The 14,759-nt window shown below is 38.7% G+C and overlaps 1 protein-coding gene across 1 annotated transcript in view; it reads right to left on the reverse strand.

The window, feature by feature from the left end:
* CD109 (CD109 molecule) overlaps positions 1 to 14,759 on the reverse strand; it is a gene marked incomplete at its 5' end in the record, with an annotated part of 76,713 nt that overhangs the window by 286 nt on the left and 61,668 nt on the right. Inside the window, 4 exons of the mRNA XM_010138796.1 lie at positions 413 to 419; positions 2,407 to 2,509; positions 2,931 to 3,087; positions 8,671 to 8,807. Of these exons, the coding sequence (XP_010137098.1) occupies positions 413 to 419; positions 2,407 to 2,509; positions 2,931 to 3,087; positions 8,671 to 8,807 (404 nt within the window). The remainder of the gene's footprint in view (positions 1 to 412; positions 420 to 2,406; positions 2,510 to 2,930; positions 3,088 to 8,670; positions 8,808 to 14,759) is intronic.

Below are 14,759 nucleotides of genomic sequence, written 5' to 3' on the forward strand. Positions count from 1 at the left end.
CTTCTCCCTGTTCAGAACAGTTAATTAACTTTAGTTAATGAACTTCTGAGAACTGACCGAGAAATTTGCTTCACAACCAAAGCATTTTTAAAGGATAAACTAAACTCTGGTACAGACCTCATTGTACACTGCAAACTACTTCCCAGAGTGGGTGTTTAAGCCATTAATCTTTGGGTTTTTTCCCAAAACATCAAAATGTTCTCAATATATTCAGGGAAATGCTTGGTGAAAGGCACACTTCCATAGCCTTATCCTCAACTGTTAGACCCAATCTGTTCACAAACCTTGGTTAAACATTTTAAAAGGAATGTTGCCCCTACCCTCACAGTAACTCCCATGACAAAGGAATTTGGGTACTTCACCTGGGTTACCGGCTATGACATTTAAGAGCTAGGTCTCTCATAAGTGATGCCTTCTCTCTCACTATTATGTTTGGGAGCTTCAGCTTCCTGAATCTGGGACTGGCTACCTCATCGAGCTCCTGCTCCTGTATTTTGCTCCCTTCTTCCCTGAATGGCTGCTACAGAGCCAAACAGACTAGAAGCCTGGAAAATCCTATAGATTCCAAAAACATCTATGCATGATAATTGCTCACAGAACAAGCTTTTGTAAAGTTTTCTTTCCATAGTGGTTTTTTTGGTTTGAACGTTTGCATTCCAATTAGGGACATTGCAATTTTTTTTATTAGTAGTATATTTTTTAACCGAAATTACATCCAGTTTCCTTTAAAGCTTCAAGATATTAAAAAAATAATAATAAAATATATATCTTTATGGGCTAAAAAGCTTACCCAGCAGTAACACCCAACTAGCTCTGAATGAGGACGGGTAAGAGAAGTGGCAATCATTTGAGTGTGCTGAGTAGCCGTGTATATTAACCTTGGTAGATCTCCTTGCTGGTACTGCTGTATTGGCATCCAAACCAGTTCTTATACTTATCCTAGCTCTGAATGTGACAAGAATCTGACTGTCATGATAACATAAAATACACACCTGAAGCCTGGGTCACCAACTAGGAGAACAATGGATAGTAACAGATTGAAATACAACCACATTCCTGTATTAGATAGGAAGCAGTTCTCTCAGGAGAACTCAAAATCGTGGCGTATTTATGTATGTTGACCAATAATACGTCTATTCTACATAGTAATATGAATGGTGTCTTGCACAATAATATTTGAAACAATCATTTTCTTAAAGCCTTCTACTGCAGCACTGATTATGTCATACAAATTATAGTCTTTAAGGACATTAATATATTTAAATTAATAATGATTTATTAATTGAGAATTTCTAGATACTATATGTATGTAAATAGAATACAGCTATTTACACATGTGAACTTATATTTGACTTTTTAATACATACATTCATTAGCCTATCTAATGGCATTCTTATAAAAGACTTCTAGGAATTGAAACGTGAAAATTCATTTTGGCCATAAATTCTAAGTGTTATGTATTTGTGCCAAATAAAAATTGCTCTAATTCGTTAAGTCACTAGGCCTTAAAACATGTTTTAGGTTAATGGACGGTGTAGTTCTATCTGCTATATTCCTATTTTAGTGTAAAGTTCCATGATTGAACAAACATTTCAGCCTACACAGACAAAATGTGATCTTCATCTAGTTGAAGCAGCACACATCATAGTATATTTGGTTCTCTTTTGTCTTGTGCTAAAACAAACCAGCATGAAGAAAATTGCCTATACAACTTTTTTATGCCTTGTCTCAAACCAAGCCCAAATTCTTAATAATGTTTCAGCTGGCTGGTGTAAAGAAAGCCTCTCTAATATCTTCTCCAGCAGCTTGTCATCTTTCTTTACTTTTCATTTTGCCCAAGAGCTTTGTACTTTGCTGCCTTCCTCTAAAACACACTCTACACTAAAAAACAAACAAAAAACCCCAACCCAAACCAAAAATCTTTGAAACTGTTTTTCCCATGTACATCTTTTTTACATAACTACAGAAAGCAAAACACTGGCATTTTCTCCAGTGAAGGACTCTTAGTTTAAAATTTAAACATGAAACAGATGGAAAAGGTACTTGAAAGACAATGATTAACTACTTGGTAAGTGAACCACAGTAAAGTTCCTGCTTCATTTTGGTAGTTTTGGGAACACATTGGGCCCAACTGAAGCCAATTTGGCCAAGCTAACAATTAAATTATGACAATTCACCCCAGGTGAGGAACCAATCCATTAGGACAGTAAACATGCATGGGAAAACACTGCTATTTGTTAGAGAATTTGGCATGTCAATGTTCAAAAAGGCTACAGTTTAATGAAAATAGTTAATTTCCATTTGACTTGGCTTTCTCTTCACTAAACTTCGTCATATTTCCATGAAAAGAAACTTTCTTTTGAACTTCTGAATCACTAAGATCTATTTGGAATGACTGACACTTACTAGGTTCATAGTAATCCACTACAGTCACTGAAGCATCTTGGATATTTGCCACTTTGAAGTCTCTCACAGCTGGAATACCCACACAAACCTGTGTTTCATTTAGCTAGAAAAACAGAACAGAAACATCCTGAGAACTCTGGTGATGTTGGTTTCATGGAAGAGTTAAGGATTTCTAGCTCAGCGGTAGCCCACTTCGTTTCTAACAACTTGGAATTGCATATAAAAAAGTCTGCATATAAAGATGCTTATCTCATTTCTAGTAATTTTGCCAAAATTACAGAGTTCTTGAAATGTCTGCCTTATATACAATCTTTAAGAATCTAGAAACCCCTTACAAATTTATAACTGAGTTGTACCTATCCAATCAGTCTCACTAGAAAATAGTTGAACTATTAGTCCCATGTGAATAGCAGATGTTGATTTCCCCAAAGAATACAATCATGTCTTTCCAAATTTAAACTAAACAATGGCAGAGTCAAGATTAACATCACTACAAACACAATTTTTGAGTATTTTCAACTTACGGAGTCTAAGTACAGGTTGACTTTTCCATTGTCCTTTTCCATTTTCTTAACTGTATTGTCTAATGGAATGAAATCTGGTGACACAGAGAAACCACTGAGTAAGCCAACCTCCATGAGGACCATGCCACTTCTGGGAGCTGTTTCAGAACCCAAGTACCTTTTCAAAACACAGAGACAAGAAACTTTTAGTAGAAACAGAGTAGTCCACTCTCCAAAGAAAATGTTTGATCATTAAATCCCAACTATGGAAGCAACAATGCTTAAGAATACTTAAGAAACAAATGGAACAAAATGCTGACAAGAAAATTTCTAATGACAAAGAGATAATAATCGATTTCTCTCTTATTCTGAAAATTTCAACCACATATGCAAAAGCAAGTTTAGCACTGAGAATACTATGAGAGACTACACTGACACCACATGGAGCTTTCCATTGACATCTGTAACTGTAGGTTTACATCACAAATATGCAGGAAATATTGTAATCGAATACATTTCAAAAGAAGCCATTAAGAAACCACTGTGAGAGCACTTGAGCTGGTATTTCCTTTTAAGGATGCATTGGTTTACTTTTAGTCATTTTTGGAGCGTGAGATAAAGTTATACACCAAAAAAGTTTCCCAAACCTTTCTGTATTTTCTTTCATAGAATTTGTTGTTTCCATTAACAATATCATCATCAGATTATTTCTCAAAGTTCCAGTTTTAAAATGCACAGCCATGTTATTAACCCAGTTTTGGAAAAAGAAGACTTAATGAGTTCCTCCTTTTTTCCTAAATAACTATCATTTATAAATAATTTATTATTACATAGAACCATAAAATAATTTGGGGTGAAAGGGACCTTAAAGACCATTTAATTCCAACCCCTCTCACATGGGCAGGGACACCTTCAACTAGATCAGGTTGCTCAAAGACCCATCCAACCTGGCCTTGAACACTTTCAGGGAGGGAGCATCCACAGCTTCTCTGGAGGTGTTCCAGTGGCTCACCCCCATCACAGTGGAAAAACTTCTTCCTTGTATCTAATCTAAATCTACCCTCTTTCTGTTTGAATCCATTACCCCTCGTCCTCCCTGAAAAGGAGTCCCTCCCCACCTTTCCTGTAGGCCCCCTTTAAGTACTAGAAGGCTGCTATAGGATTTCCCCAGAGCCTACTTTCCTCCAGGCTGAACAACTCCAACTCTCTCAGCCTGTCATCATAGGCGAGGTGCTCCAGCCCGCTGATCATCTTTACGTCCCTCCTCTGGACCCACTCAAGCAGGTCCAAGTCCTTTTTATGTTGGGAGCCCCAGAGCTGAACACAGTACTCCAGGTGGGGTCTCATTAGAGTGGAGCAGACGAGAATCACCTCGCTCAACTTGCTGGTAACATTTATTTTGATGCGGCCCAGGAAGTAATTGCCTTTCTGGGCTGCAAACACACATTGGTGGCTCATATTCAGTTTTTCATGAGTCAACATCCCCAAGTCCTTCTCCACAGGGCTGCTCTCAATCCATTCATCACCCAACTTGTATTTGTGCTTGGGATTGCCCTGTCCCGGTACAGGACTTTGCACTTCACCTTGAACTTCATGAAGTTTGCACGGGCCCACCTCTCAAGCTTAGCAAAATCCCTCTGGATGGCATTCCTTTCCTCCAGCATGTTGACAACACCTCACAGTTTAATGTCATTGGCAAACTTGCTGAGGGTGTGCTCAATCCCACTGTTCGTGTTGCCAGCAAAGATGTTAAACAGCAGGAGTCTCAATACTGATCCCTGAGGAACACCACTCGTCACTGGTCTCCACTTGGATATCAAGCTGTTGACCACAAACCTCTGAGTGCAACCATCCATCCAATTCCTTATCCACTGAGTGGTCCACCAGTCAAATCCATGTCTCCCCAGAGAAAAGGATGTCATGCAGGACAGTGTCTAATGCATTGCACAAGTCTAGGTAGATAATGTCAGTTGCTATTCTTTTATCCACCAAAACTGTAATCCCATTGTAGAAGGCCACCAAATTCATGAGGCATGATTTGGCCTTAGTGAAGCCATGTTAGCTGTCACTAGTCATCTCCTTATTTGCCATGTGCCCTAGCACAGTTTCCAGGAGGATCTTGCTGGGCACAGAGGTGAGACTGACTGTTCTGTAGTTCCCCAGATTTTCCTTTATTCCTCTTTTAAAAAATGAGGGTTATACTTCCACTTTCACAGTCCGCAGGAACTTCACTAGACTGTCACAACTTCTCAAATATGACGGATAGTGGCTTAGCATCCTGTTCCAATGTGAGAATCAGATGCTCGACTAAAAAGCTTTGCTCTGTTGAGCAAGCCTTGCATACTATGGTGCACACAGAACTATCAAAATATATCTGTGGTGTTCTGTGCTACATGTGATACCTAAACGACCTGTAAAAGATTGTATTGTTTTAAATAAAGCATGTGGCAGAAAAGTTTTCCCCCACGTGGCATGGAGGGTAAATTATTATTGTTATGCTAGAATAGAATTTTCTCCAATCTTCATTTTGAAGGCCTGACAGTAGTTGAAACTAATTGAAGAAAACTATTTTTTCATAGAGCTGGATGGTTTTTAAAAAAAAAGGGAAAACTTGCTTTCAAAGCAATGTTGTTAAGCCTGGCAGCATGGCTGATTGAACACAGATATGACTTTGAAAGAAATACAGCACAACTGCTGACTTCAGTTGGCTCATGAGATTAGAAACAAATGAAACCATCTGTTGGATGATGTGCTGTGCTAAAGTAGCTGCTATTGAAAACAAATAACTGAATTTGAACTGGATGTAATTATTTCTGCGTAGTCACCAATAAGAGGGGAGGAAAATACCCAAGCTGTCTAGCCAGCCTGGGTTGCAACCAAAATATCAACAGGTAACCAAACCAGCTTGGTATTGTCAAGAAGTGACAAAGATATGTCCCTAGAAGTTATGAGGGTCTGGCTCTCTTAACAAGGAAAAGAGACAGCCTTGGGGTGTGGCTCCTGTTATCACATTTTCAACTACATGCTTTCTTAAAAAAAAGGAAAAAAATCACCATACCAACAGAATGACCAGTAAGAGAAAGAAAGATGACTTGAAACTTGTACCTGAAGAAAACTGAGAAGGTTTTGAGTTGAATGTTCCAGCTCTTCAGCAATTTGAAATCTGTGTGAGACTCTCTCATAGATGATGCAAAGAGGAGAAAACACCACCAGGCTAGTGTAGGCAGAAAGCATAAACAAGATGGAGTAGAACCATCAGCAGTCAGTCTCCCATGCCTGGAAGTGGTATGCAGACGAGAAGACTGACCAGAGGAGAAACCAGAAGCCCTGGGTACTTGCCTCCCAGACAGTGATTTAGCTCCTCTAACCAAGAATCAGTTCGATTTGAATGAGACATCATACAATCCCATGTCATAAATAATACCATCTGAGATGATGATGGCAAATTACTATCAAGCTGGTTGAAATAAGGTGGAATATTCTGCAGACTAGAGAAAGGAAAACATACTCAAAGCTGCAGTCTCCATTATCGGACTATGCATACTCAAAGCTAGCTAAACTGGTTGAGATTTCAGCAGTCCTTCTGTATTTGCCTACTTGGATTTCTCTGCAGAAAAACCACATCATGTTGTAAAGATTATCAGTAGACCAACTTCAAACTATGCAGGAATTTAATACAGATAATGCATTTATTATATAGAGTATATTATACACAACCTATAGGGAAAAAAAAAGAGAAGGCCAAGTCTATTAAGTCAAGCAATCAGAGATGAAGTCTCAGCCTAAAGAATAGAAACACAGACTTCCTAGAGCTTATACCAGTCCACTTCCCATGAAAAGACTTGATGGATCTTAATGTTTCAAATATTCTCCTGGGACAATTTTCCCCTATCATTTGAACACTTTGTAATTAATACATCACCCTAGAGCCTTCCCAGAGAGATGGAGCCCTTCGTGTCTATTCCTGAGCCAGAGGTCTTAGCTAGAAAATCAGAATGCTCAGTCAAGACTTATGCCAGACCCATCCTGTAAGCCCTTTACATGTCAGGAGCTCGTGCTAGACTTCAGAAAGCTGTAGACCCTTCACTGAGAAAACTTTAAAACAGAACAAGCCTGTTCTATTTCAAGACATTTCATGTATTCTAATGTCCCTGTCCACCATCTGTATCATTGCACTGGTTACCAGAAACACACAAAAATAGGGCTCTGACTTTGTGCCTGCTGGCTATTTCCCAAATTAAATCAATCATCTCTGTACTGAAATCATATTCACTATAGGTGACTATCTGTATGATGGTGTCACCTAGAGGGTCCATCTCCAGTCACAGCTCCCCTGTGGTAGGCAGAGCATATAAACAGTTCTAGGCACACAGTGTTTAAAGTTCAAATAAATTAAAAAAGAGCACGTGGAGGAAAGGAATGCAAGAGTAATCACAGTGGATCAGGTAGTACTTTGCAAATCTTGAATTTAAAAGAATCCATTGTAATTTCACAAGATGAAAACAGTGTTTCTAGAGGAACTATTCACAAACAAATGAAATCCTAAAATATAAGAATGTAGTCATGTCAACATCCTTGCAGTTAATAAAAGATAAGAGTAAAAACATAAAAAAGGAAATAGTTTTCTGTGAAATATGCAGTGCTCTTTAACTACAATAAGGGAACACTGAAGAAACTCCCAGAGAACAAACATCTTCATATATTTATAAACACTTTAACAGCAAGCAAAAATGAGACAGCAAAGTAAAGAAACAACTTGCTTTAATGACTTGACTGACCTAGAAATAGACAATATGATTGTTCAATATCACCTGTTCTCATCTGATCCAAACTCTATTCAGGTAACATCTGGTGGCTGTTCTGTGGTCTCTGAGATGACACTTCAGCAGTTTTAGCTCAGTTCTTAGTAGGTGTTTACTGAATAAGAAACATCATCCCAGATGCACACTCCCTCCCTAACCCCCTATTCAGCAGAAAGAATAGAATTAGCCTGGCTGGAAAACTCATTACCTCTTTCAACGCTAGAATGATGCTTACATTATATTACCAAATTCATAAATTTAAGACATAGTGGTAAATGAAAGATAGCAAAGATATTTCCACAATAAAACAAAACCCCAGATGTATTTAACATTATGTAAACACGGATTTAGACTCCTGCCAAAACTGTTCTGAGCAAAGTTTATTAATAGATATGACCTGAGAATGATTACTTATATTTCATGGTGTTTTCAGCACTTCTGAAATTCCATCTCTCTTTACAAAATAGAAGTAGCTACTTAGATCAAAAGCAAAGCATTCTGCTCATGAAACGTAGGAGTATTGGGCAGTTGTCACAGTCCACTACTAGAGGTTATAATGTGGAAGTCATTGGCTCAATTTTCAACTCCATCCACAGTTCTCCGTACAGCTGAGAAGCACTTGCACCAAAGAAGCATTTGAGGGTTTTTTTCTATTTCACACAAACTCTTCCGTAAACCTCTAACATTTAGGGTACCACCATCTTTACAAATACCAGTAAAAGAATATCACCTGACCAGCAATTTTGTACAAAAGATCTATCACTCTATTGACTTATAAATTGCTTCTTAGTTTAACTACCAACATTTTTACAAAGTAATTCTTTCATTCTCTTTAGTTATGTTTATATCCCATAGATTAGTAAATCCATACAAACAAACAGATAATTTAGCTAATTTTAAATAACTTAAAAGCTGTATAGACAAAGAGGTGTATGAGATGCTCCAACTTAATTACCTACCTTGTGCACACATTCAATGACAAATGGTTTTTATCATCTTTGTCATCCTTTACATCAACATTCAAGTCAAAGGCTTCTTGTTTTTGGACAGATCTGAGTCTTGGATCAGCATGTTTTTTGTTGTAAATAACATTGAGCTGTGGATTGCAAGTAAATACATTAGATGACGTATGTAAAGCAAATCTGGAAACACTAAGTTTCCAACAGTATAAGGGCACACGAGTGCTCACATGAGACAGGATACATGGCCTTGTATCTGACAGTTGCACATACGAGATTCACAGGAATTCTCTGGAAGAAATACCCTTTCTGAACACTTTGTAATGCAGCAGAACCAATGCAATTTGCAGGACAATTGAGGCAAACACAAGGGAGCTCTAGGACAACCAGCAATTTTCTCCTCAGTTGTTGTCTGGTGGTTTATAATGCTACTTCCTGAAAGCGTGAAATAGGATGAATAAAGACAAACTTCAGAGACTGACACCCACTGGGTTAAAAGAGACAGGATGTATATGAAAGCAGAGCAAGAGCGAATACTTAGTGTGTGTACAGAAACTGTCTTCAGTCGTCGTATCACAGCATTCATACACTCAAAACAAGCGAGGAATAGCATGTTACTCCAAGCTCAGAACAAGACAGTTTTCTGGCAGTTAAGTAAGTAGATTCATCATCTGGTTCATCTGTGCAAAGTCAAAGCTACAGCCTTCCGTCTGCCTCAGGGACAGAGCCCTTGCCCTTCCTGTTCAAAAACAGCCAAGCTGTGCTAGGTGAGTCAAGTAAGGAAGTATGACTGTATGTCCAGTGCAGGACAGTAACATTAATATAGAATAAGCTCATCTGTTAGGCACAGTTTGAAGAGTTTCCAATTCTTCTACTGTAGACATGTGTAAGATGCTTGAACAGTCGCAGAAGAATGATAAAACCAGAAGCCCTTAAAAGAGGTCTGAATAATTACAGAAGATAGCCTGATTATCTCAATATCTTAGAAAATTAGCAATGCCAACAGCCACAGCAGAAATGCTGGAGCTAGAATTAAGCAACCCCAATGAGTAATCTCACATTATCAGCCAAGACAGAAAATTATGCAGTATAAAACCAGGCTGTACTGTCTACAGAATTTAATTTGATGATATAAAGAAACAGCTGAACACCTGCAGTGTTTCTTTAAAACTGCCTTACTACCCAGACTGGAGGATGACAAACATGACAGCAATTTTTAAAAGAATACTGAGGATCTAGAAAACCGTGGATATCAAGTAAACTTCATGTCCATACTAGAATACACAATCAAAACTATAATAAGGAGTCAAATTAGTGGACAAATGGGTAAATATGACATGTTGGAGAACAGGCTATTGCTATAAACCCACCAGCTACCAGAATCAAATGAAAAAATGTGGACAACGGAACTCTGCCTAGCATAAGGTAACTGGATGTTACACTGGCAGGAACCTGGTTAGGAAGATTACAGGCCAAAGGTACTGGAACAAAAGAAGCTGCCAAGTGATAAAGAGCCGTTAAAAGACAGGAATTGAAGGTGGGAATGAATGTACATACATGAAAGCAGTGGAGTCCTAAAGGAATCTGTGCTGGGTGACTGCCATTAAACATACCCACAGATGATGTTAGAAAAGAGGGTGAATCCTGATGTGATAAAATTTCCTGATTATACTACTTTTTTTGAGGTATCAAAGACTAGGATTATTGTGAAGAGTTGTAGAATGATAGAATTTTCATGTACATAAATAATGGATTTTGAACTGATTACTACCAGATCTGTTTACCATTTAAGCAACGGTAAAACAGATGAAAATTCAGCCATAAACAGCTAAGTTGCAAGGACACAGTAAAGGTCTACAGAATAATAACTTGCATGGGAAAGATTAATGGGAAACAGTTTTTCATGCAATGCAAGAGTAAATCATGGAATTCCTTCCCATAAGATGCTGCAGACACTAAAATGTACAAGTGTCATGGGTTAGAGCTGGTCTGGCTAACAGACGAATGACAGATGCTCTCTATTAACTACTTTCCCTTCCCACAGGGAAGATAAAGGGAATAAGGGAGAGAGGCTTAGGGATTGGAAAACTAAAAATGCTTGAATGGAAATAATAACAATAAAATGAAATTTATACAAATATATACAACACCAATATCGAACCCAACTTCCCTGATGCCAAACACATCACTATCACCACTGATTCTGTGGGCAAGCACTGGGGAAGTCCCAGACTGGACTTAGTGGCAAATGGGAACTGGATTCAGGAGCTGGATTCTGGAACTGGATTCAGGAATGCACTGATTGGGATCGAAGGCAGAATGGACAGAGACCTCCTCTGATGCCAAGAACTTGATCCTTGTGATTGCTCCGCTTTATACTGAATGACGTCTAAGGGATGGAACACCTTGTTGGTCAGTTTAGGGTCACCTGTCCTGTCCGCTCCTCCCTACAGGTGCAGCCTCTAACTTACTGTATCCCACCGTGACACACAGGATTCAGGAGTGACCTTGGTCTGCCCAGGAGCAAGTATAAGCAAGAGCCTTTCTGCACACCAGTCCCTGGTTGACATCAAGTGTTGTCACCTCTAGAAGCAGACACAGTCTGCAAAACTGTGCCATTAACTTCAGAAAGTGCAGTTAGTTAAAAGAGACTGAGCTGGAAACTAAAATCACTGAATAGAATCAATTCTGTTCTAACTCAAACCACGACAACAAGCATTCAAAGGCATAATAGACAACCTCATGGAACTAAAATTTTCTAACCCCACAGGAACCATCTCCGGGTAAAGGTCTTGAATAATACATGGTAAGAGGTGGAAGACAGTCAAGTAATATATCACATGTATTTATCTTCTTATACTCTCTCCCAAGAATCTACCACTAGCTGTTGTGGAAAACACAACACTGGGCTAGACTGAGCTTTGTTCTGACCCAACAGAGTCCATTCTATGCCTTGTTTCTAAGTACAAGAACTAAGGGAACAGATTCAAGAGGAGAAAGAGATAGTACTTCTTCATGCAATACACCATTAGCTACAGAACTATTTGTCACAAGAAGCCGTGGTTGTTAAAATTTCAGAAATATTTTAAAAGTTACATCTTTATGAAAGAAAAAAAAAAATCTATCAAGAAAAGTTCTACCCAGCTAGAGAGAGCGCACAGAGAACACTTGTGGATTGGGAAGGCCTTGTGTTGCAAATTGATGCAGGACAGAGTGTACACCAGTGAGATACCACTTCATGCTTGCCCTGTTCTAGCAGCCTTCGTTGGTCATTCTCTCTCTACTGGTTACCATGAGATACAGGATAACAAACAATATCAGTTGTCCCAGCACATCTTCTCTAGCATACTCATGTACTTATACCAAACAAAAGACACCAAAAATGAAATTTAACTTTTACAAAGCATTCCAAGATGCTTCAGGCTGATTAACACCCAACGTGATGTTGACAGTAACCATGGCACCCCTTTGCTGGGGCACAAACAGGAGACCACCTCTGATTCAGGACAAGAGAATAGGTTGCTAACTCAACTCTTCAGTGTGATAAATCAGAAAGCTAAACTGTCAAAACCCTATAATGACAAAATCAAATACAAGAAACTAAGGAAATATTTACTGTAAAACAATAGTTGACACTGTTTTTCAAAATAGTGATTTATCACCAACAACAGAACAGTAAGTTTGACTAAAGTTTTTGCATACAAACTAATAATCATTATCTGCTCCTTTAGTCATCAAGATAAAACACATAGCAGGACAGGGGGCTCTGTGTGTGTATCTTCTTTGATTTTGGTAGAAAAATAATCAAAAAGTGGCTGAAATAACTGCCCTTGCAAGACCCAAATATACAGTTTGCTTGGTCTGGCAGCAGATGAAAAACTATCAGTCCAAATTTAAAGGTATGACAGGGGGCTGTCTAAATTCTAGATTAGCAAGTCAGTTACAGATGAGCAAGTCTGTGCCAACACAGGAGTCTTCAATTTCTAATTTTTGCTTTTGCTGCTATGTCTCTCACTCCTTAACATTAAAGTTATGCTCTTTCTTTCAATCTACACGTAATTCCTGTTGTTGAGTTTAGCATGCTGTATGAGTACAGAGCCAATTCTATATGGGTACTCAGGACACCTGTGGTACAACAGTGAAGATTTATCCTGTACAACTGCTCTGCAAGAGAAGGCTGCATCAAGGATAAAGCCAGTCTAGAAGGCCCGCAAGATAAAGGCATGCACAAAGTTTGGTAAAGACAAGCTGGTGGAGCATCAACAATTTGTTGGAGCATCAACAATTTGTTGGAGCATCACCAATCTGTCATCACAGAAACAAAGCTGTTTTAGCTTTTGCTAGAAAATGCTACTGGATGGGAACAGGTTAGTCAGCTAGTATCTTCATTAAATAAGTTATCATTGTTATGGTCTGACATAACATTGTTATGGTCTGTCCTTTCCCGACTTCTCACGACAACGAAGGAAAAAAATCACTTTCACCACACAAGTGTTTAATTAAAGCCTCCTTGTTTATTCACTCTTACTCTGTGGACAGAAGTCTATTATACAGAAACCAGCATTAAAATCAACAAAACAAGCAACTGCATTTCTTCTTAACCTTTTTAAGAAACAGTGGCCAAAGATAAAGACAGATCTGGTCCAGTCTTGTCATACTTCAGCCAGTTCTGGTGAGAGGTCCAAGAAGAGAAAACTAAAAACTTCTGCATGAGAGAGATGTTACGTGCTTGAAATAGTATCTGACCCAATCAACTGTGCCATGTTTCAAATAACATGACTCATCATATTGCCCTCATCAATGTCTCTTTCACCATCCTTTTTGTCCTTCAACCAGCAGCACAAATATGCTTGACTGAGGGCATGAATTCAATTAAATTATCTCCAGTATTTTTCTGTCCCTTTTTGACTACTTATAATCCACTCAATCTGTAACAGAGAAATACGTGTGAATTTCACAGTGTACTTTTTTCAGTACCATCACACTGAGTAACATTCAGTCCCTTGCCTAAGTCTCGTAAAAATACACTTAGGGGAAAAAAAGTCAGTGCATGTAACAAGGAACAGGTGATTCTCATTTTTTTTCCTACACACCCTCTCTGTATCTGTCCACGAGATCAAGATGTTGTTCACCCAGCCATTTTGCCCATACACATCCTCCTTGAGCCTGCCTCATTGCTAGTCCTGGATTTCAGTGTTGTTCTCCTTCCTTCCAGAAGGCATGGGCCACACTACATTTTTGAGGCATTTGCCAAACCCAGTTCACAGTGGTTCCAAGACTTTCAGTAGGCCACCTAGGGAAGATCACTTCTTCGACTCCTTTCTATAGAGAGTGCCTTTCATATATCCTAATCCTACAATTACCCTCTCTTTCCTCTCACAGAGTGTCTTAGGTCATCCGTGGTATGTGCTCACATAATGAAGGGATGAGCTAAGAGACTTCATTGACAACAGGACCACAATGCTACGAGTAAATGTCTGCTTTTGCAATTATGCCTCCAAAATAAATACATTTTACGACATCCTGCAGGGTCAAGAGTAAATGCACTGCCAACTCACACACACAAACAGTGAGATTTCACCAAAAAAAATTAGGTCTTTTTTTTCTAAGAATACATTTCTGTTGAAAAAGCAGCCTTTTCGATTAATGGACCGAATCTTGTGTTTTGTGATATTTAAATGAATTACTGTTTTGACATGCTACATTTGGCCAGAAAGCCAAATCTCAGAACAGTGAATCTCACCACTGCACTTTGGAGGCCCTAAGACAATGAAACCCAGCTGAAGAAACGTGATCACAATGTCATATGCTATCTGATTTATTAAATGCGACCCAGATCTAGCTGGTGTCTGGGAAAAAGAGAAACACCATTCATATGGCATCAGAGCTCTTTCTTTTAGAATACCAGACCACCAAAGGACGCAGAAGGAAAAAATTGATCCCAGCAAAGAAAAAGTTTTGGAGAAGCTACTCCAGTGTGTTAAATACAATATTTTGAATCAAGTCACAGCATCTCTGACTCAAAGCCGCAGGAAAAAAGGGAACAGCACAGTGACCTAAATGAAAAAGATAATCTGGCACTGGTTCCT

Source organism: Buceros rhinoceros, unplaced genomic scaffold (assembly GCF_000710305.1).
Source record: "Buceros rhinoceros silvestris isolate BGI_N320 unplaced genomic scaffold, ASM71030v1 scaffold3966, whole genome shotgun sequence".
Lineage (NCBI taxonomy): Eukaryota > Metazoa > Chordata > Aves > Bucerotiformes > Bucerotidae > Buceros > Buceros rhinoceros.